The 23,941-nt window shown below is 33.7% G+C and overlaps 2 protein-coding genes across 6 annotated transcripts; one reads left to right on the top strand and one right to left on the bottom strand.

Annotated features, from left to right (window-relative positions):
• Window positions 1-877: 877 nt before the first annotated feature.
• Window positions 878-1,964, top strand: LOC126746735 (SREBP regulating gene protein). The gene is made up of 4 exons (XM_050455064.1): window positions 878-1,083; window positions 1,143-1,293; window positions 1,342-1,493; window positions 1,552-1,964. The coding sequence occupies exons 1-4, from the start codon at window positions 982-984 to the stop codon at window positions 1,756-1,758; spliced, it is 612 nt and encodes a 203-aa protein (XP_050311021.1). The 5' UTR covers window positions 878-981; the 3' UTR covers window positions 1,759-1,964.
• Window positions 1,860-23,909, bottom strand: LOC126746734 (probable isoaspartyl peptidase/L-asparaginase GA20639). Of its 5 annotated transcripts, none has more exons than XM_050455063.1 (7): window positions 23,756-23,909; window positions 21,550-21,755; window positions 21,352-21,469; window positions 3,466-3,649; window positions 3,236-3,410; window positions 2,152-2,286; window positions 1,860-2,098 (listed from the first exon to the last, which is right to left on the bottom strand). In XM_050455063.1, exons 2-7 carry the CDS (start codon window positions 21,734-21,736, stop codon window positions 1,959-1,961), a joined length of 939 nt encoding a protein of 312 aa, XP_050311020.1. In that variant the 5' UTR covers window positions 21,737-21,755; window positions 23,756-23,909; the 3' UTR covers window positions 1,860-1,958. The 5 variants fall into 5 exon arrangements, with proteins under 5 accessions (XP_050311020.1, XP_050311018.1, XP_050311019.1 ...); XM_050455061.1 differs by having other exon boundaries at window positions 23,723-23,900; XM_050455062.1 differs by lacking the exon at window positions 23,756-23,909 and adding an exon at window positions 23,344-23,547.
• Between the last annotated feature and the right edge of the window lie 32 nt (window positions 23,910-23,941).

A 23,941-nucleotide genomic window follows, 5' to 3' on the forward strand; every position in this document is an offset into this window, starting at 1 on the left:
AGAAGACCAAACTAATTTGTTTTACAAATAACCGTAGTCTTGATAATATTCTTATTGCTAACTGCCATGTCCCGCCTTATTCTAACAATAAGTTTTTGGGTCTGGTGATTGACAAGGAACTTAAGTTTGAGGACCATATACGGAGTCTCAGCTATAGGGTTTCTGCGGGTTGTTTTGCTGTGAGCTTGGCATGGGGATTGGGAGAGCCGTGTACTTTTCCCTGATTGAGTCCCATCTCAGGTATGGTGTCTGCTTTTGGGGTGGTGCAAGCAACTTCTACAGATGTTGTTTGTTCTACAGAAACGTGCTGAAGTTATAAAAATCTTTAACCACCTACCAGAGGACATTAGAGGGGCAAAATATCTCATCAAATTTAACTTTCTCTTATTGAGGAGATTTCTGAGTGGTCGAGCTTATTACTTTGTGGCTGAATATTTCAACGACAATCAGATTTTAATTAATTAAGGGAGACCTAGCTCTTTTCCTAACCTGTTTGTTTTAAATGTTTTTCTTTTTTTTATCCCTAATTGTTGAACTGTACTTAGTTAAGAAAAGTTAGATATAGTTGATTTTATTAATTAAAAAAAAAAAAAAAAATTAAATTTTAACTGTTTAACTTTGATTCGTCATTGTAACTTGTATTTTTAAATATAATTTTAACCTCGTAACTCTGTCTCTTTAGGATTAGGTGAAGCTTTGTTTATAACAATATTTTGTTTAAACAATAAAGCATAATTGAATTTGAATATCTACATTTAAATTTTTGTTAATTTTGCTTAGACCATAACCGTCTCCTAAGGGAAGGAGACACGAAGGAAGAAGAAGAAGAAGAAGAAAAAAATCCAAAATGGCCGCCCGTCAAAAAAAATAATTCAAGACTTAACCTCAAAAACTGTTCCCATCATGTTGACATACATTCCAAAGCAAATTTGTTAACAAAACATATTTTATTTAAAAGATGCCTTTCGACCCGGCTAAGCGATGTGGTACGCCGCCATCCTACGGTTTCTGAGACGCCGCATTATTTTAGGCTTAATTTTAACGCTGTCCCTTTGCTACTGCATTTTCAGCTATGTCGGCAAGGTAGGGCCAATAATTGTTCGATCAGAACCACCGTTTGGGTGCATATTTACGATTTTCAGTCCGAATTCTTGGACAACGACGACGTGGTCCCTATAAAAAGAACCCAGCCGTTCATTTGGAGAACCTTACAGCAACACAACTCATCCAATGATGTCGATGATACTTGTAGGAACTCGGTGCAGGGAAAAGTACTTATAGTGGATGATAGAGGTAGCCAATCAAGTTTTGTTTATTAGTGTTTTTAAGCTCTTATTTTAGGCTATGTGTGCCCTAGAAGTGAAATATTAAGCAACGGCTGCTGCAACAGTGAAACCCAACATGTTTTACAGTACCCCTGTGAAACATGCAACCCGAATAATTGTTGTGCAATTTTTGAATATTGCATTTCGTGTTGTTTACATCCTGATAAGGTGAGTGCTAAATTTAGACTGCCCAAATAATATTGAAAACTTTCAACATTGTTTCTAGAAAAACGTCTTAGAAATGATATTAAAAAAAGCGACTGAGCAAAACAATGTTCTGTTCGCCTCAGTATCTGATCATTTTGAACTTTGCCTGGCAAAATGCAGGACAAACTCGCAGAGTGTACAACATGAAAACTCGTATAAAGACCCCAAAGCAAAACACTGTTATGGAGAAACTGCACCGACAGCAAATTCCATAGACGAGGCCTAATATTTAGTTTGAAAATACCAAAAAAGCAGTATTTAGACCCAGTTCTTTTTTGATGTGTTGCTTTTCCAGAGGTAAAATTAAGTTTTTAGTCCATAAGCAAATCAAATAATATATTTTTTATTAACCACCATATTAATTTAATTAACAGTAAAAGCACCGTTAGTTTGTGATATTATTTAGTAATAAATTTCTGAAATGGTTTAGTTTTTGATTGTTTTGATTTCGTGCTGCCCCTGCTCTATGCCATAGTGGTATTCGCTGCCTTTTCGGTACCCCCAGGACATTCTTTTACTGTTAAAGCCTATGCCAACCTGGCCACATTTGGACAAAGTTATGGCACCTATAAGGGAGAATAATTACCATATAAAATATTATTTAAAAAAGGGTCATTACCTGCAGTATTGTTTAGCTTCAATTTCATTTTATTTAAAATCTCTTTTGTGGCCCTATCGGCCGTGCTGTTCTTGTATTCCATGTCCTTTATTATGGCATGGGCCAAGCAGAATTTTGCTATTGTTTCACCGTGCCCTAAAAGCATCCAAATATAAATAAATAATGCCATTGATTTCATAGAGTTTCTACAATAATAATGTACACATTTTAATATAAGGACATTAATACCTAATACTCTACTGAAACAAGTTATAACCACCTTAAATTAATGCCTAACTGGTGTAAACCCAATTACCAAGTAAGATAAAGAAAAACAATATCTTAAAACCCTGATAATAAACAAAGCATACAAATCTATTGGCTAAATCAATAAATATCAAAAATTACAAGTGAACAATTAACTATATCATATTAAAACAAAATATTCGAAAAAATAATTAGGAAGAAGGCAGTTGAAGCCATTTAGTTTTCATTAATTTAAGGCAGTTAAGGTCATTTTCATACCTTTTAAGGCAAATAAAATTATCAGATTTCTCCAGATAACTGAAGCAGTTTTATTCCTAAATGCAGCTGAAATCTTTTTATTCACAACATTGTGGCTTTTAAAGCCCTATTTCGGTGCCTAGAATAATGTTTTAACCTACTGACAGCATAAAATCGGGTTTTCCTGGCACTCAAAATCATTTTTCAAGGCCTGGAAGGAATTTAAAATAGCTTCAAATACCTGAACTTTAATCCAAAAGCCTGGTACAGAACTGTCATTAGCTTGAAATTGAAAATTGCCTTCAAATCTCTGGAACATATTAAGAATGACAAAGGGCTACAAAAGTTCACAAAAAAATGACTTCAAATACTTTGGAAAAAGCTTCAAAAACCTAGAATAAGGTTTAAAATTATCTCAAATGCTTGGAAGATATAAATACTCGCTAAAGCTAAAGAAAATAACATTTTTATCATAGCTACAAAATCCTTTCAGCTGCAATATTTTCTCACTATACAAAACTGTTAAAATAAAACAGCCATCACTCGCACGTTATCTTGGAATATGGGCATATTTTTAAAGAATTTAATATTAAATTGTTACCTGTAGTGGAGACAGCCCCAATACTATTATCGGCGTAAGTCCCACTACCGATCATACAAGTGTCGCTACTACGCCCCACCATTTTCCCATTAATTCCTCCGGTAGATGTGGCCGCCGCCAAGTTGCCGTTCTGATCCAACGCGACTGCGCCCACCGTCCCCACTTCACCTGGATTCTAACCGCCTCGATTTAGTTTCAACAAATTAATTCGTTACATTTATTATACTTACTTTTGCACCGATCTCAGTTCTGTTATCCTTGTTTAACTTGAACTGATTTAATGCTTCGATGGCAAAGGGTGAGACCAAACCGCCAGGCGGTACTCTAGATACTCCTTGTTCTGTGGCAAACTTATTTGCTCCTTGTCCAGCCAAGAGGACGTGAGGAGTCTTTTCCATTACGAGACGTGCCAAACTACAATAATAATTTTCAGACTGAACCAGTGAACGACCCTAGTTTGTTCTGCTGAACCCACCCCAATAAAATATCTTTAACTTTTTTGGCACTTCAAATTTCCAGTAAAATTTTATGTAAATCCACCCCAATGCCCCGGGGACGCCTCGAAGGCGTTTGCTGTCCAAACGAAATCCGCGATCGTAGAAGTTGCTTGAGAAACTTGCAACTGATGACCGCGTTGGATTCCTTAAGTTATGGCCTCACTTATCGCTTCGTGCCCCATTTCGTGCAAAAAATGGGTGCGTCTCAGATCCACGTTGGGATACTAATGGCCGGATTATGTCTGGGAGGTCTCGTTTCCTCGGAAGTTACCCATAGCCTTACTTTAGGTTATGGCAAACGGAATAGACTCGTCTTTGTGCTGACCGTGGTCTTGTTGACCACCCTTATGATTGCCAGCACCCAAAACTACTGGGTGGTCATCATAATGCGCATATTCTTCAGCGGAATAAACCAAACCCAACGGTTACTGTTGGATCTTTTAATGGAAAAAGAGACAAACGAAAACAACCAGGATAAACTCGTAAGCAATTATGGTGTCCTAAGTAAATGGGGCCTATTGGCGGGACCGTTGATTGGGGCCTTGTTGTGCGACAGAGACAAAGGCTTTCAGGAGATTTGCTCCTTTTCTGCCGTCCTCACTTTTACCAATTTGACTATTTTAATCACGACTATCGACCAAGGGCAAGAAGAACCACTTTGTATCGAATCTTCCCTAGTGGAAAACACCAAAAAAACATTCAAGGACACCATTGAAAACTTAAAAGAATGCACCATAAGAACCAACTGGGACCTCTTACTGGTCCGATCCTGCTTTACCGGCAGTTTCCTCATATTTATAACAAAAGTGGGCAAGATTCTCAAACATTTCTTTTACAGGCAGGATGCCATCACCGTAGGGTGTACCATAGTTTTCACCACAGCCCTCGAGTTCATTTTCAACCACTACGTCACCGAAACAACAGAATCTTCGGCGTATCCGTTGGCGTTTATCCAAGAATTATCGCTCTTTTTAGCATTAATATCGATGCTACTGACCATGTTAGTGCCATGCTTCGAACTCTTCGTACTGCTAAACATCCCGACAATGTTCCTCTACAGTTTCATTAACAATTTATGGCTCCAACTGTTTTGTGAAAGAAACAACGATGCTCTAATGCATTTAAACGGGCCTACCGAGGCGTTTTCTCGTATAACCTTTCCAGTGGCTTTCGGGCTGGCTTTTGAGACTGTTGGGCCTTATTGGACTTTGCTTGCGTTCACTTGTTTGCCCTTATTAGTTTGCTGGGCCACTGCCAGATGGTATTCCAGATATTTGAAGTTCGAGAAGCAAGAGGAGGACGTGGACTATTGCGGGTTGGGGGAGGAACTAAATTGCTTGTAACATTTTAGAGGCTAATAAAGAGGTTTTCTTGGAGTTTGTTGTATATATGTATAATATGGTATTATTAGAGTAATCTTTGTGGTTGTGTGTTGCCTAAGAGAATATATTGTTAGTAATAGTGTAGACTGGCACTGCTTAAAAGAACATATTTGGTAACCGTGCACTCCTTTATACCAATTGCCTAAGTTTCTGTATATTTATTGTTATCTTGCTTGGCCTGATAGTGTGGTTTGTTAGTGTAAATTCGTGTAAAAAGATTTTGTTTTTGTTTGTATATCGAGACATAGCCTATAGACATAGGCCCTAGCAGTGACAAAACAGAGGCGACTTTGGGTGAGGGCATAATATTTGAAACTCAGGAATGCGAGGATAGCTTAACTAAAAAATTACGGTTTGAAAAAGAACAATTATTAAAAACGTCTCTAAAACGATTTTTAGGCTTATGGAGAAATTTACGATTGAAAATATTTAAAATTTGGAGTTGAAACATCGGCGCGCTGCGTATTGTATGACAGACAGAAGTTTGAGTTGCCTGAAGTTGACACAAAAACACACACGTTATTGGTTTGTTTAATAACTATTAACTAATTTACTGCCTAGCTTCACTACCTAGTGTGAGCAATATTAAGCTTAGTTATAGACTAGTTGTGAATATTGATATAGTGCAGTTTATCGGATTTATTTTCCCTGTTATGGAAATTACTTGCATTTTGTGTTCTCAAATCTTTACGAGAAAAGACGTTCTAAAAATACGAGAAGACGGAATTAGTCCTACTCAGATTTTGTCCTACGGTCGATCGGAACGGTTCGGCTTTTCCTCGAAAATCCTGGGTTTGTATTTCGATATAGAAGCAAGGATAGGAGGCATTTATATTTGACAACGTCGTATTTACGAATTTCGGCGGCTAAATAGCGACCGATGCGATGGATTGTCTGTGTCGCAACTGTTAATATTCTCTATTTTCTTAAAATATTCAAAACCTGACCCAACCCAAGTCACCAGGACGTTGTGTAGCCAATTAATTTTGATAATGCTTAAATTGACGTCCAGTCGTTATCATTTGATGACACAAAGTTAGGGCGAGTTAGGTTGGCCCAAGGTTGGATCAGGTTTCGTATATTTTTAAAAAAAATAGAGCATATTGATCATAAAACTTCGATTTTCCTCAAATATTGTCTATTTTATAATAATTTGTATAGGTATAAAACTGATTTAATTTTAAACTTAAATGTTATTAAAAGTTCTATCTTCTGAGACGCGGAATACAAAGACTTGTAAAAGAAAGCGAAATTTGGCCCCTAATGTTAGGAACAATGTACCCCATGCTAAATCACACGGTGCAGGTCATTAAAAAATTTTGCAAGCAATTAAAGTAGCCAGGAGTATTTTTTTTTTGTTTTAAAAATCACCTGAAAATTTGAAAAGTTTTTTTACTTTAAAAACAATTATTTTCTATGTAAAAAAATGATTTAAAAATGTTATAACAGATATTAAAAAATAATATAAATCAGAAATTGTATGTCAATTAATATTCTAAGAATGCTATAAATGACATTAGCCATTAGATATGGTTTATCAGTTTTGGGCGGTACATATATGATAACATTAAATAGTTTATATGTCACACAAAAATATCTCCTTAAAGTTATTTATAAGAAAGAAGCTTGATACTCCACTGAACATTTATTTAAATAATCACACATTATGACATTACAGCAATTGTATGTAAAATCAGTATTACTAATTGTGTAGAAGCTGCCTATTTTAAGACAATCTCCTATATCTCATTTTTAAACTCAAAGCAAGGCAGTGTAAACCGTGGGAGTTCGTTTTCCAGACTAAAATGAGAACACAACACCATCTTATGTATTTTGGCCCTAAACTATACAATCTAGTTCCTCTAAACATAGTAATCACAATAGAAAGCTCTTTGGAAAAAAATCTCAATGTATCTGTAACAGAACTTTGAGGTCATTGTCAGCCTATTAAGCAGATAACAATTATTATGTACAGAAACATTTCTTATGTTGAAAGTATTATGTCTATATTTTTTTCTTTTTTATTTGTAACTGGGATATACATTATTTGTGATTAGGTTAAATTATAATAGCTTATCATTGTACTTAATATTTCTACCTACCATAGCATATAGGTATGCTTTGAACTTATTTAATTTTCAATCATTACTTCTTATGTACACACACAGATGCACATCTATGTTTACAGGAATAGATCTCATATTATTTTGAAATATATTTGATTTTATTTAATTTGGAGATGAAAAGCTCGCTGCTGCCGAAGCTGTCTGGACACCAACGAAACCTCTTTCAAAAAATCATTCTGTAGAAATTCCAAAAATCTGTCACCGTTTAAGTGGTCAGACAAGACAATATAGGTACAATTAACGGATCATTTAATAAACTTGCCCAAACATTAATACGAAATGTGTAGTAGTTTTAACCTTACTTGAAGAAGCAAAAACTTAAAGACCCATAAAAACCATAAAGGATTCTGCCGCCGCGCCGTCAGAGGCGTGCGCTTATTTATAAAAATCTCATGGTGAATAATAAAATAAAATAAAAATTTTTAAGTTAAAGTTAGAGTTTTACTGACTATTATTTCATTGATCTGGTTATTTTTGAGATGAGAACTTATTTTTATGTTGCCTACTTAGGTACATTTTTATAACGCAGTAAAGTCGACTAGGATTATTCACTCAAACACTTATTTATATTATTGCAAAGTACTCACCAATGCTTAACTAACCTTCTGAAAGAGTATCCTCAGAAGTAGAATCATCAAGGCCAAGTTAAATTATTATTTGGGGTATGGGTGGCAAAACGGTATACTCTCTTTTAGTTTTAATTACGTGCTCAACACAATTTTTCCATCTATTAGTTTCGAATTCTGACACAATTTTGCAGATATTTTCAATCAAACTACCGCACTGAATGTTGGTGAACTGGTGCACCTTCGGAGTTGTTTTTTTAATGTGCCCCATACTAGTTCAATGGGGTTAAAAATACAATAATATGGAGGCAACCTTAAAATGGTGTGTGCATTATTCTTAGCAATGTTATCAATAACATACTCACTTTTAAAGTTATAACCTTATATGCTATTAAGCAACTCCTTTTTTAAGGGGCTTTTGTTAGGGACTGGAATGTTTTTAATTTTCACAAAAGTTATGATATCTTGTTTTTTAGAGCTGTTGTTTGGTATTTTATTTAATATCCTGGAATGGTAAGATGCATTGTTTATAACGATTACTGAGTTTGGAGGAATGTTTGGTAGGAGCTGCTCAGAGAACCACTTTTCAAATAATGCCGCGGTCATGTCTTGGTGGTAATCAGCCGACGATTCAGAAATATTTTTAGCAGATAAAAGTAAAGCATTTTTAACAAATCCTTCTGTTCTGCCAGCATGAAGTATAATGATTCGCTTTCCTCTTGAACATGGCGTATTCAAAATACAATTTGTTGAACTATCAACCCAACCGTATTTAACTATGTCATGCGTATCAAACCAAGTTTCATCTATATAAATAATATGTCTATTTAGGTCCCGATACAACTTAATACTACGTAAATATTCTTGCCGAAGTTCAACAATGCGCCGCGATTCCATAATAACCATTCTATTATTTAGTTTTTGGTGTTTAAACCCGCACTCTGTTAAGATACACCGGAGTGTTGCTAAGCACATATAGTCATAATCAGGGCACTCGACACGTTTTTCTCTAATCATTCCCAATGTTGGAAGTTAGCCTTATAAAAGTATACTATACGCCGGATAACGTCTTTGGCAGCTTCATCAACTCTTCTAAGTTTTTGGCTGACTCTTTTTCTTTTCACAGAATGGTCTGTAACATCTCCCATTTTTAAAACGCGATAAATTGTCGACGACGGAATTAAAGTTAATTTATGAATACGTTTAATTATGGCATTTTCTGACGTATCCGGACTTTGTTGTCTAAGGCAATTAAAAATATTTAAGATTACTCTTTGACACTGAACATGTAAGTCTTTATGTCCAAACTCGCTGGATTCCTCACTAGCTACACTACTTGTCGATACTGTATCGGATACCTCAAAAGGTCTCCAGAAAGCCATATTAATAAACAAAAAAAACAATAACAACACTAAAATAACTATAGGAATTAACAAGGAAATAAAAACTATTTAATTATATCAAAAAAGAAATAAACAACAATGTAACTCCACAAACTTTAACAAATAACAAATTAAAAAACAAAGAAATATTATAATATTCATAGAACACTCTCATTAAACATCAGAGCAAGACTAAAAGAGCCGCCTGCCTCGATTCGTCCTGCCACCTGCCACTGTCCTAAAACTTTAAAATAGTCGGCTTGTCAAAGGCGACTTTTTTTTTTAAGGCGGCAGGGGCCCTGGGCACGGCATCCGCTTTTGATAACCGATTTCTACGAATCGCTGCACGAAGCGGTATGCTTTAACATCGACACCTGCATTAGTACGCTGCCACTGTTCCATAATCCATGCGGATTTGGCGATCTTTTAATGCAAAGCAATGTGTTTAAAACAGTCTTCCCGCCGGAACGCTTTTAATAGTTTTTATGGTCATTCAAGTGACTTTAAAACCACTATACTAGAGTTGACCAAGCCACAAGTGCTCATTTCGGTGATCTTTTATATCGGCTCTGGCGTAAGTGGCAATAATAAGTTGTTATTTGTTAGAATGGCTCTTTGCGTACAAACTAGAAAAAAAAATGTTTTTGGGCCTGGAAAAGGGCCTAGTTTTTAAGTTAAAGCATAATAATTGAAAAAATGCACAAAATTTTAGCACATTTTTCATCAAAATCAAAGTTCTTCGGTTATTATTTTGGGTAATTTCTTAGTAAAATTGCATTTTTAGACGCTGGTAAATTTAATCACCCTTAAAATAACACTACTTTTATGCAGGCGGAGGGCATAAAAGTGATAAAAAATTGAGTTTCAGTGAACTCATAAAGATTAGAGAAATAAAATTTTTTATATGGCTTCCATTCAGAGGGGTGAATAGTACGAACCCCATTTATATGGATTAAATTGGACGTACAACACGTGTGTAAAGTATCGAAAATCGAATCTCTAACACACTATAAAGCTGTGATTGATCAGGAGAACCAATTCATTAGTAAAAAGTAAAAATAAAATGGGCCCAAGAACTTTTCCCTGTTGAACCCCAGTGATAACAATTGCCCAGTCAGATATGGTAATCTGACCACTAACCTTCAGTCTAACAGCCTAGGCCATTTGTGAACTGGGCCTCTTCTACCATAATGAAAAACCTTCTTTAGTAGTAAAGCATGATTAATGGTATCAGATGCTTTAGTAAAATCAAAAAGGATATCAGCAGACAATTAACTTCAATTCAAAATTATTCAAGATATTTGTATAAAGACATATTATAGCATCTGATGTAAAGAGTCCAGCTGTAAATCCTAAAACTGATGCCATGACAGTACACTAAAAGAATCTGAAAACGCATCTTTTAAAGGATTTTTCGAAGATATTTGAGAATGCAGACAGGCGAGCAATGGCCTTATAATTACTCACTTCTGCTGTCTCTTTTTAAGAACAACTTCTGTTTTTAGCTCCTTAGAAAAATATCCAAACTAAAATGATGAAAGAAGATAGGTAAGTGGAGAGATAATATGACCCATTTATATGTTTTTTTGTCGATAAAATTGGGTACAACACGTGGGTCAAGTATTGGAAATCGAACCCCTAACACACTGTATAACACTTTCTGTGGATGATACATCATCAGTTGTCTCGGGCACTGAATTTGTTCTCTCCATTCCAAACTTACCAAGTGTACAGCTGATATTGCAGGCTGGTGCCAGAAAAATTGTTTGAATATGTAGACCTATTTTAATTTTTTTTACTGCAATTTGAGCTATTCAGGACAGGAGCTTACTCCTTAGAGAAGGGTCATCAAACACCCCCATCCAACAAGATTGCCAAGTTCTTGGGAATTGTAATTGATAGATATCTATTATGAGATCCACAGGTGGAATCTGTGTCCAATAGTCACACATCAGTTATGCCATTTTACAGCTTCGTGACTATGTGCCTGGATATACACTTAAAAGCTTTGATTATGCCTGAGTGCATTCCACTCTATCCTATGCCTTGTTAGCTTGTGGTAATTCCTCCAGTATTTAGAGAGGGCTAATAACTAAAAAGCGCGTTATATGTACGATGTTTAGACTTCCCTTCAGAGAAACTTGCCGTGGTACTTTTAAAAGAGAAAAAGTTCTAATTATAATTAACGTCTATATCTTGTAGTGCGCATGTCAAGTACAAGTACACAAAAAAATCTTTCCAACCACATGAGATCTGGAGATCAGAAGTTACCTAGTGTTGTTTTTAACTTTAAAAACAATTATTTTCTATGCAAAAAATTGTTTTAGAAATGTTCTAACAGAGATTTTAAAACATTATTATTCGGTCTAAAGCATAATGTACCGCGTTTTATTAAAGTTTGGCAAAATGTACCAACGTTTGGTCGCGCCCAATCAGAGCAGCGAAAATCGCCCTATTGACTATAAAATGGTACATTCTGCTTAAATGCGGCCGGGTCTAAGCGCCCATTCTAATACAGTTCCTTTCTGACTTTTATCAGACCCCTATACATTTTCTGATAATCCTTAAAATAAAACCTGATGAATTGGTTGTCAATAGATTTGCGAAGTCTTGCTAAGAATCGCAAATTTTGAGCAGATGTTTTAGATTTAAGTCTAACCAAGGGAAAGCACATATTTATTTTATCATGCAATATATAATAAAATGAAGAAAATGGTTGTGAAGCAGCCTGAATTGTATTCCAGTTAACAGACGAAACGGATTGAGTAAATAAATTCAAATTGTTCCCACTAAATACTCTCCCAAGGCGGCGGCCAGATTTGTTTTTAAAATCACCAGGGAATTGGACATACACACCCTCATGATCCGATACACCCACTGAGAAATGCTGAACAGGTAACACCCTCCAAATTACTGCAGAAATAATCAATAGTGGTCGATGAAGAGGACGAGTGCATATGATTTGAAGATTCCATCAAGAGAAATTCTTTGCGGTAAGGAAAGCTTTGAATAATTAATATTAGAATCACCAGCTAAGATAAAACGCGAGTGAATATAGGGAGCTGGGACAAAAAACAATCTAACCTGTCAAGAAACACACTGATATCCCCAGAGGGCGGGCGGTATATACAAATAACGTACATATTCATCAGGCCAGGGGAGGAGAATTTCATCCACATTGATGGGTACCAACTGCTTACTTGTTATACGAGAATACACAGTCAGCACGGAGGTGTTTGCATTCTTGTCCAAGATGGGAAGGAAAAATATTATAGTGAGATGCTTAATATACAGAACTACAGCATTGAAGGACAAATTGAAGTATGGAATTTTAAATAAAAATCAAAAATTATTGATTCTGTGTGTATATAGGTCATGTCTTGGTGACTTTAATGTTTTTCTTGATGTCTTTGAGGAATTGTGTCAGAGTTTATGTTCAGCTTTCAAGAATTTTAGGATAGTTATGACAGGTGATTTTAATGTCAATTTATCGCCAGAAAAAAATCTAAATGAGAGTGGGATGGAAAAGCAGAAATTTTGTTTTTAATCAAACAATATTTGAGTTTTAAAATATAATATAAACAATATTCAGTTTTTAATCAAACAATATTTGATACAACAAGACCAAATCTATTAAATAAAATATCATGTATAGATAATTTTTTCATTACGTTTTTAGATTTTAGCAATGCTGAAGTATTGGAAACAGCCCTTTCTGATCACCATGCAATACAGATCTCAATTAATACAAGTTTAAACACCGACAAAGAAGTTGGTGCATGGAAAATGGGGAGAATATTTTTAAAATCTAAATTACAGGCTTTATGTTCTGAAATGACTGGCTGTCTGTGGGATGATGTGCTGGGGGAGGCGGATGCTGAAAAAGCTTTTAATAAGCTGGCAGGTATTTTGGATACTAAGCTCAACCAAATATTTCCAATAAAAGAAATAAAATCAAAAGAGTAGATCCTGGTTAACACAAGGTATCAAGATCTCATCAAACAAGAAACACAATTTATTTCATCAAATGATTTCTGGACATGTTAGCAAAAATTACTATAAAAAATATTGTACGGTCTTAAAAAAAGTAATTAGAGAGGCTAAAAAAATTACTAACTTTAAATATATTGCTGAATCTGAGAATAAAGGGAAGGCTACATGGTATTTAATTAAAAAATTTACAAACAAAAAGTCTCAAAAAAAATCATTATTGGAATGTTCAAATACTAAATCTGATAGTGAATCTGATTTTCTTGACACTGTTAATGACTACTTCTTAAATATCTGTCCTGACATTAACTTTAACACTAATATTGATCTAAGCAAAATAAAGAGACATCCAAACAGCATTTTTTTGGCTCCTACCAATCCAACTGAAGTAGAGAACACAATAAAACAACCATAAAATAAGAGATCAACAGGTCATGATGACATTCCTATTTCATTTTTAAAGCAGATTTCAGGGCAATTGGCAAGGCCACTAGCTCATGTCATAAACTTATCAATTCAACAGGGTACCTAACCAACACTTCTCAAAATTGCTCTAGTTAAACCGGTTTTCAAAAAAGACAATCCCTCTGAACCTAAAAACTACCGTCCAATATCAGTGCTCCCCAATATAAACAAGGTTTTTGAAAAAAATTTATACACCAGGCTTGAAACTTATCTTGAGAAACATCAAATACTGACCGAATTTCAGAACGGGTTTAGAAAAGGCAGATCAACAGTTAGGGCTATATATCAAGCACTGCAGAAAATTATTAAATCAATGAATGATCGAAAAGCGATTATGGCAATTTTTCTTGACCTATCCAAGGCTTTTGACAGTGTTGACCATTTAATACTGCTTAAAAAACTAGAAGCCTATGAAATCAGAGGAGTTGCCCTTAAACTTCTAGAGTCCTATTTGTCAAACCGTAGGCAGTGTGTAGTTGACAGAATGAGTGATGGTAGACAGTTCAAGTCTGGTTACAAAGAAATAAAAAAAGGCGTGCCTCAAGGGTCCGTTCTGGGACCATTGCTGTATATAATCTACACCAATGATGTCACCAATGTATATGATAATATGGTTATATTTGCTGATGACACAAGTCTTATATGCAGTAAAAATACAGATCAGGAGTGTGCAAATCAAGTGGCCCAAACTGTTGGATTGCTAGAAGACTGGTTTAGCATAAATAATCTTCTGCTGAACGTCAACAAAACGCAAATATTAAACTTTAAACAACGGCCTAGTGAAAGCTCTCTAGTGCAAATTGGAAGGACGGAGATAAGAACACAGCAGTCAGCTAACTTCCTTGGGGTAATGATGGATGAAAGATTGGATTGGGGTGCCCATGTTGAGTTGGTGGCAGCAAATATGTCCAGATATTGCTTCGCTTTGAGACTAATAACACAGGAGGTGGGTACAGTGGCTTCCCTTTCAGCATATCATGCCTATATACAGTCCAGAGTCAGATATGGTATAATTCTTTGGGGGAATTCGGGGGACTCTGGAAGAGTTCTTATCTTGCAAAAAAGGTGCTTGAGAACTATATTCAATTTACACTATCAGGAATGAATCCTGTAAACCATATTTTATTAATCATAACATCCTAACATTTTATTGTATTTATATCTATGAATGTGTTTCGTTTATCCTTGACAATAAAATCTTTTTTGAGAATCTGAAAGGGCAACATCCGCATAATACTAGGTTCAAAAACAATTTCAAGACTTGTAAACCAAATTTTACATTTGTTAAGAAAAATGTGGTACATCGTATCTAAGATGTCTGGAATAAACTCCCAATAAACTTCAGAGAAAAATCAGATAAAGAAAGATCTAAAAATATATCTGCAAGAAAAGGCCTTTTATTCTCTTCATGAGTATATGGCTGAAAATTTAAATGAAACTCTCATCTAGTATTGTGTATTAGTGCATGAGTTAATTTATGAATGAATGTTATATTTTCTTGTTATTTAATTTTTGTGTACTCGCGTTTTGCCTTTTTTATTTATACTTAAATTTAATATTTTGATAAATCATGACATAAATGGATAAGTGACTGAATGCTTTAAATTTTATAAATATTTTAATTGTATACTTAATTAAACTCACATAGGTAATAAAAAATGTGTATTGTTGTAACTACATGTTTTATGGATTTAATAAAGGATTTGATATGTTTTGATATATTAAACAATTTACAAAAACACACCGAACAGTTCACCAATAGTTCAAAAAAAGTTTTGAAAACTTCTCCTAATTAGAACAGCAACCCCTCCATGCACAGAGTTTCGGCTACAATAAACTGACAGTGGTCCATACTCATCAATACAAAAACATTCATTAGGTCTAAGCCAATGTTCTGTTAATATATCAATGTCAGCTATTTGTTGGATAATGTTGGCGTTATAATCTGATGGTGAAAGTGGTGTATTAGTCAATTTGTGGATATACGAGTTGAAAATTGCCATTTTATGCTGAAAATGATGGTTGGAGTAACAATAAATTACTTGATCTGTCTGCTTTGGCTTTCTATAAACAGTGGCGTAACAACGGTGAAATTTGCTGTGTTCGAAAAATCGTACGGGGCCCCCTACACTAACGGGGGCCCCTTCCGCCCCCTGTTTTTTCGGTCCTTGCATATCATAAGTGAAAATACAATCATTTTTCAATCTCAAAATAATTTATTGAATAAAAATATTTTTATAATGAAAATTACATAGGTTTTGTTGTATTAATTGAAATGCTTTTTCGTGAGCTTATATTTTCAATTTATTGTTTCACAATTTAACTTTAGATATTGAAATTGAAAATAAAAAATTTCAATATTAAATTTCGTATTTTGAATTTAAAAATATTTTTTTAAAGAACTTCATTGAATGACGCTAAAATTAGGGATAGAATAATAATCAGTAAATAAAAAATGCGGATTTGATTGATTAAATCAATTTTTTATGAATTGTTTGACAAAATTTCATTGGAAAAACTTGAATTATTTTACCTTTCCAGAAAAATATAAATTTTTCAACTTTCCATTACATAAAATCTTACTTTTTATGAAATCTCGATACTTTTCTTGTCATTGTTCCCCGTGAAAAAACCTTAATAAAGTTCAAGGAGCTGAATGTCGGGGCCCCCGACCTGTATTTGCATTATTTGGCTAAGACACGAAGATATCTTAATTTTTTAATATTCAGGTATTATTATAGATTAGGTAGATTAGTATTATTATTTAATATTCAGGTATTATTATGTAGGCTAGATTTACAAACAAAGTGTCCGAATTTCTTTGCTTTAAATATCTTCCCCAGTAGATCATTATCAAATAAAAATGTAGAAAAATGTGAATATGATTTTCAGTAACCATAAATTTGGTAGGGGCCCCATATATATATATTCTATAAAAACTCTATACTCAAAAACATTAGAAAATATTTTTATAGTTTACGGTCGAAACGAAAATTTTGCGAAAAAAATTGTGATAATCTTGCAAACATTAAAATTATAAAGTATTTGGGGGTCCCCTGCAACTTTACAAGACAGATTTTTCAGGTAATAACTAATTAAATGTTAGGAAAAAATTTAAATTTAAATAGCCGAAAGTTCTTTAAAAATTTTTCCGATATCAGTCAGCAGTAGTAAACGGAGCGAGGGGGCCCGTGTTCGGTGGAACACAGTGGAACACCGGTAGTTACGCCACTGTCTATAAATACTAATATCTACATGATTAACTCTCCTACGGATAGTGAGGTCTAAAAAGTTTAAGGTTTTATTATTTTCTAGAGTGAATCTGATATCAGGATGAATTAAATTACATTTTTAGAGTAAATTATTAGCCATATTTGTGTCGCCCTATAATATTAAAAAACAATCATCAACGTATCATCTATAAAATGTAATTTCCTCATTTGACAGTATGTAATTTAGCGGGTTGGGAAGGGCGGGAAGACTTTTCTCCACAAATGAAATCCTTTTTGTTGTACCTTTTAATTTTAACTTACAGTTTGTTATTTTAATGTTTTTCTCTCAAAAGAAGAGTCTGATGATGATGAGTGAACTCATTGAGAAGCATAATTCTTGACAAAACATTGGCATTTTCATTTGTGGAGGAATGTCTTCCCGCTCTTATAATATAGCCACTCCACTTCAAGAATGGACTTCTACTTACAAAAAAAAAGTATGTAATTATTTTCTGAAGCATTCATAAAGATATTTACCAGGAAAGGAGATAAACAGCTTCCCTTCAGCAGCAACGCCTTCGGGTTATTGATAAAAAGTTTTATTGAAAGTAAAGAACTCCTGAGCTAGGCATAAGTTCAATAAAGATAAAACTTGACTGACGATATTATCAGAAAGCCGCTTGGATTTTAATATATTACCTACTACTTTTTGGGGATATACGTAAACAAATTACAAACATTCAGTGAGACCATTATAGAGTCAGATGATATAGGAATATCTTTAAGTTGCTTTATGAGTTCTATTGTATTTTTTAATGCAAATTGGGGGTTAAAGATTGTATGAGGTTAAGAAGAAATGTTGATAAAATGGACACTAAATGGATCTGGTATAATGCTGGCCAGTGCTCAAAAGCCAATATTTATCAATAAAAACTTAATCAGCAACAATATCTGTTGAAGGAGGTCAAGCAGTTTGCTAAGGATCATCAGTTCAAATTTGTCTGGGTCAAGAATGGCAATATCTTCTTGAGGAAAAATAAAACATCACGAATTTTTCTTGTGGGAAACTCATCTGTTTTGGAGAAGTTGGGTGATGGCTCTGCGTAATATATTTATAAATGTTTCATTAATTAAGATATTTTTGTTAATAAAATGGCTCTTCAGAGGGGGCTTAAGAACCAAGCTTAATGAATTTTCTTTGGCCATGGATGGAATGAACTTTGATATTGTTTGTTTAAGTGAATCCTGGCTTAATAAAAACATATCTGATGGAGAACTGTTTGACTTAAATAAGTACAATGTCTTTCGACGTGATCGGGAGACAACAATTTCACAAAAGAAGGATGGGGGTGGTGTGTTAATAGCAACCAAGAAAGTGCTTAATGCAGTTAGTGATGCAGAGGATGTACGGGTGGCTTTGAAAGTCGGAATCAATACAGTGTATCTTGTAGCGTTTATATTCCGCCAAGTGATCGTATGGCATATTCTTGTTTTTCTTCAAAATTGTCCTGGATAAGTGACAATGTGGGTGATAGTTCTATTCTGGTGTGTGGTGATGTGTGAAAAATAAAACTGAGGATTTTTTGATACCTATTATTGAAGTGCTGAGCATGCAGAACTTATAGATACATTATCATTTTGTGGACTAATGCAATATAATCCTATTAAAAATAATAATAACAGAATTTTGGATTTAATTCTTTGTAATAAAAACTATATTAGTCATATTATAAAATGTTCAGCCCCAGCGGTTAAAGAGGATAGCCATCATCCTGCTCTTGAATTTTTGTTTTGCCTAGATATTCCTAAATCCTTAAGAAACCCAAAACATAGTTTTTTTAATTATAAAAAGGCAAATTTTGAGGAAATCAATAATGAAATGTCTAAAATTTATTGGGATACTAGTGTTAATATTGATATAAATATAAGTAAATTTTATAATATTTTAATGGATATAATCAAAGAGAAGGTCCCACTTATCCATCAGAGTAGTGGTTACCCTCATTATTTATCAAAAGCTACTATTAAAGTAATTAAGGAAAAAAATAAATTCCACAAAAAATGGAAAATATATAAAAACCCATCTGATCTAAACATATTTAAACTCTTAAGAAGTCGATCTAAGGGGCTAATAAAACGTGATTTTAACAATTATATATCCTTTTTAGAGGACGAAATATCAACAAATAATAAAATTTTCTGGAAACTTGTATCTGTTAAGAGGGGAAATTCTGGCTTACCTTCAGTTATGAAATATAATAATATTGAAGCCTCCACCTCAAAAGAAATTAGCGATTTATTCTTAGAGTATTTTAAATCAGTTTTTGTAGCGTCAAGTCTATCAAATAATCACCATAACAGTAACATGACACATGATATTCTAGGTTTAATTCAATTTCAACTGGATGAGGTTGTAGCAGGAATTAATGATCTGCATCCTAAAAAGGGTGCAGGCCCTGATGGCATACCTTCATTATTTGTCAAAAATTGTTCTAGAGGGCTCTCATATCGTTTATATAAATTATATAATCAATCGCTTTTACAAGGTCAATTTCCGGATGCGTATATATAAGAACGGACAAAAACATATTATCTCCAACTACCGTCCAATAAGTAAGCTCAGTATATTTGCAAAATTATTTGAAAAACTTTTATATACATATTTTTTTAAGTTGTTGAAAGGACAATTGATTTTTGAACAACATGGGTTTTTTGCAAACCGTTCTCTAGACAGCAATCTTCTCACCTATCTTGAATTTTTAAAGAAAAATATGGACAAACGTATTCAGGTTGATAGCGTCTACACGGACTTCAGCAAGGCCTTCGATAAAATTAACATTTCAATTTTGCTAAAAAAACTAGCTTTGGTAGGGGTGAGTGGTTTTCTTTTAAAATGGGTTGAATCTTACCTCTCAAATCGAAGGTTCACAGTCTGCATAAACGGCGTAAACTCCGAAATAGTTAATGTAACGTCGGGGGTGCCCCAAGGATCTCATTTGGGCCCCCTTTTTTTCATAATATTTATAAATGATATATTTAAATGTTTTAAACACTCGGAGTTTTTGCTTTATGCAGATGATCTTAAATTCTATAGACCTATAAAATCACACGAAGACTGCCAGAGGATATAGAAAGCCTTGTTGAATACTGTCGAATCAATTGCCTTTTTTTAAATATTGAAAAATGTCAGTTTATTTCATTTACTAAAAATAAATTTAAAATCCAATTTAATTATAATATAAATAATGTTGATCTTGAAAGGGCTCAAGATGTGAAGGATTTGGGAATCATTTTTGACGAGAAGTTACTTTTTGATAAACATATTAATACCTTAGTGTTAAGTGCGTATAAAATGTTAGGGTTTATTAATAGGCAGGCTAAAATTTTGAAATCCTCTAGATCCTATATTTTTTTGTATTATGCATTTGTTTATAGCAAGCTTAATTTTGGGCGTGTTGTTTGGAATCCGATTTACTCAATTTATAAAGATAGATTGGAATCTGTGCAGAACAAATTAAAGTGTCTTTATTATAGGGATAATTTCAATATTGTTACTAATGACTTAGGTGATATAAGAAAACATTTTGGTATACTTACTCTTGACAACAGAAGAAAAATTTCAGACCTTTTATTTTTGCATAAACTGTTGAATAATAAAGTGGATTGGCCATGTTTGATGTAGGGGTTGAGGTTTAATGTTCCATCACAGCAGTTAAGACTTAGTGATCTTTTTAATTTACCTTTCAGAAATACTAACAGTTGTCAGTCATCTCCACTGTGTAGAATGATGAGATTATCAAATTTTTATAATAACATAGATCTCTTTTTTGAAACCCAAAAAAACCTGAGAGGTATATTGAAGAGAGAGCTACTATAATTCATGTCCCAGACTTTGTCTTTTGTGTAGGAATTAATATTTACAGATTAGTATTTAAAATTTAATAGTCTTTTTCTGGTTTAGCCATTGTTAAGTGTATTTAACTTTAGTGTTTGCAAGTTTATATTTGCTTCTATATTTATGAGTGGATACTGTAGTGGGTTTACCTGTTTGTATCCTTAAGAAAATAAATAAATAAATGTATCATATAATAGCAACAAATTTTTAGAGTTGTAAAAAATTGGAATTTTATTCTTATAAAACGAAGCCTGGAATATCTAACGGGCAACTCTAAAAAACCTTCTTAAAAAGTCATTAGAGGAGGCACAAGGAAATAAGTTGTGCTTAAATTATACAAATTCTACATCACAACATACAAGTTCCAATTGTGTGTGATTTACTGCAGCCTAAGCTATGTTTAAATGTAAAAGAAAAAAATTCTTCACTTGATCGGGACGAATTATTAAAAAACCAGAAAAACTTAACTTATGAGAGGAGATGTATAATATGGCATTATTAGAGTAATAATATTATAGTAATGATACCACCTAGTCTCTCGTGTTGATTAGACAGTTCGCGTTTGTTGTAAGTTATACAGTTTGTAGGTAAGTTTACGTACCTTATAGGATTAGCGATATCTTTTACTACGGTAACTGCCCCCGCGTTTAGACTGTTTCCGTCCATTATGCTCGCGTCCATTTCCACTTCCCCTTCTAAGTTTAACACTGAACCGTAACCTTCAATAATTTGAATTTTAAATAATAAATTATTTGTACTTGTTTTTCTTGATTGTGTTCAATTTTTTGATGAAACCGACCAGCATTGAAGGCTTCGTCGTCCTCCATCACACGCACGGCCGCCTCCACCGCCTCCAAAGCGCCGCCCCCATTTTTCAGGATCGCGTAGGCCTCGTCGACCGCCTTTCGGTTCCCGGATAGTTTCGGCTGGACCCGGGAGTCTGGAATATCTCCAGCGCCTCCGTGGACCAGAACGATTGGTTCCATTGGTTTCGGATGTGAGGAGCTAGAAAGGAAATTTTTAAATTCACCAAGAAAGAGAGAGAGAGAGAGAATAACGCGTTTTATTTATTTATTAATTAGGTGGGATTAAACCAGAGGAAAGAGATAAAACAGCAAATAGGATCAGATATCCTACTACCTTCCAAACTGATATTATTAATACTGTGCATGCAAATGATATGATTGTTATATTTTATTTCGGTAAGAGATTAAATCTAACTTCAATATTTACCTGGGAAAAGACGAGTGCACTGCACTAAGTATAATTATTACATACCACATAAAATTCATGTTAAACTTCTACTAAATAAAAACAGATAAATAATTGATAAATTCTTGCTTTCATATAACAATATTGATAACAGCCTTCGCTGGTTATTTACATTATATATAAATATAATTTACCTAACGGATTGCCAGCGAGCTTTTGTATAGATATGTATTTTTCTTGGTGTGAAGAGGTTGTGCATAAGGGGATCTTAATATATGACTGTAAAAGGAAAGATTGACTGACAAGCAGATTTTTTACTGTGTTCATGTGTACTTTTCCTTGATATAAGATGTTCAGATGCTTATGCCATTTAAAGTATAGCTAGAACAACTTAAACTTGATCTTTGAACTTATATAGAGACTTTCATAACTTCAATGGGGTGCTGTTTGATTCTTCTATAGTTACACACACTTTAACTCAGTATTAGGACAGGGATCTTAGGACGAGACCATTGATAACCTTTAACTCTTTTTTTACTCCTTTAAAAACAATTAGTTCTCATAGACTGTATGTACAGACCCAAGATAACAGACACTATAAATGGTATTATAAAATTGATAAAATACACAAGACACACTTAGCTAGCAGATAAGCCTAATAAGCAATAAAGCCTAACTGATTGGATTGTTGCAAGTAGTCTTTTGACATAACCGATAATTTAATTACATCCACAGGGTTCAATTCTTGGTCCGCTTCTTTTTATTATTTATCTGTCAGATCTGCCAATTGATATATTTTTTAATCGTATGGAGAGAACACATCTAGTCCATGCTTCCTATTTACATTGATATCCTTTATGATGTTGTTGTGAATTAAGTGGGATAATTATGCTATTATAGGTAATACATAATACAAAAATGGCATCAGTATTCTTAAAGTTAGTCTCTATTAATACATTTTTCATTACTGGTCTGCCATATAAAAATGAAACTTACCATTTCTTCCGATAAGTAACTTTATCTCCTTTGACAATTTATGTCATACTTTTGGTTAATGCCCTTTTTAGGCAATGATGCCATTCTCCTTACATTGGAATCATGTTTAATGTTTGCTGGCAAAAATGAATTAACATGCATGTCGCTTTTGTTTATACATACCATTTCTCTCCTGCAGATATAATACTGTTTGATGCAGTTTCTTTAAGTCAAAGTCATTTCTAAAAGATATTTCTTTTACATTTCCATTGCAAGGTGATCTCTGTCTCTACTAACACGCTAAATATTTATTAACAAGACTTCATTAGGAATGTCAGTCTGCACAATTAAATAAAATGTTTACTTGTATGGGGGATGATTATTATTACTAACTTTTAATACTTACAGCAAATGTTATAAAGAAATTAATTATGTGTTCAGTGCCAAAAACATTTTGACTTCAAACACAATATTTAATTTATGGTAAATCACAGGAAAACATTCTTTAAAAGCAGGACAACAGGTAAATAATGCTGCAAGTCCTATATTAGACAAGCAAATAATTCATTTAAAAACTTTTACTTAGGAATTCTGCAATAAATGATGCTATCCTCACATAAAGTTCTATTTTTGTGTATTTGTATTGTTTGTTTTACTTTAATTGTTGAACCTCCTGTACGTGTTTTAATTTTTTTTTTGTTGTCTCTTAGATAACATGGAGAACACTGTGTGAATGTTTGTTTACCTTTAATATATTAATTACTATTCAATGTAACACTACATACCTTGCATGTTAGGGGCCCAAGAGAGCAGCCTACCTTTTGATTTAATTTTTACCAGAGAAGTTCAATTAAGCATTTAAGAGTCTTCGGTAACTAGAAATACGATGAATGAACATTTATGCTATTTTTTCGTTAATAATGCAAGGAAAATACAGGAATACAAAAATAAACAAAGTTAGGAAAAATAAATGTCAAAAACAGCTGTGAAGCAACTGTCAAAGC

Source organism: Anthonomus grandis, chromosome 18 (genome assembly GCF_022605725.1).
Source record: "Anthonomus grandis grandis chromosome 18, icAntGran1.3, whole genome shotgun sequence".
Classification (NCBI taxonomy): Eukaryota; Metazoa; Arthropoda; class Insecta; order Coleoptera; family Curculionidae; genus Anthonomus; species Anthonomus grandis.

Excerpts from the sequence above, each read along its gene's own strand:
- LOC126746735 (XM_050455064.1), top strand. The coding sequence starts at position 982 with ATGTGGTACGCCGCCATCCTACGGTTTCTGAGACGCCGCATTATTTTA. Across the intron at positions 1,084-1,142 it reads TTTTCAGCTATGTCGGCAAG|TCCGAATTCTTGGACAACGA; the intron begins GTAGGGCCAATA and ends TACGATTTTCAG. Across the intron at positions 1,294-1,341 it reads ACTTATAGTGGATGATAGAG|GCTATGTGTGCCCTAGAAGT; the intron begins GTAGCCAATCAA and ends CTCTTATTTTAG.
- LOC126746734 (XM_050455058.1), bottom strand. The coding sequence starts at position 22,221 with ATGCACAACCTCTTCACACCAAGAAAAATACATATCTATACAAAAGCT. Across the intron at positions 21,756-22,156 it reads GCTCGCTGGCAATCCGTTAG|CTCCTCACATCCGAAACCAA; the intron begins GTAAATTATATT and ends TTTCCTTTCTAG. Across the intron at positions 2,099-2,151 it reads GAAGCTAAACAATACTGCAG|GTGCCATAACTTTGTCCAAA; the intron begins GTAATGACCCTT and ends TCTCCCTTATAG.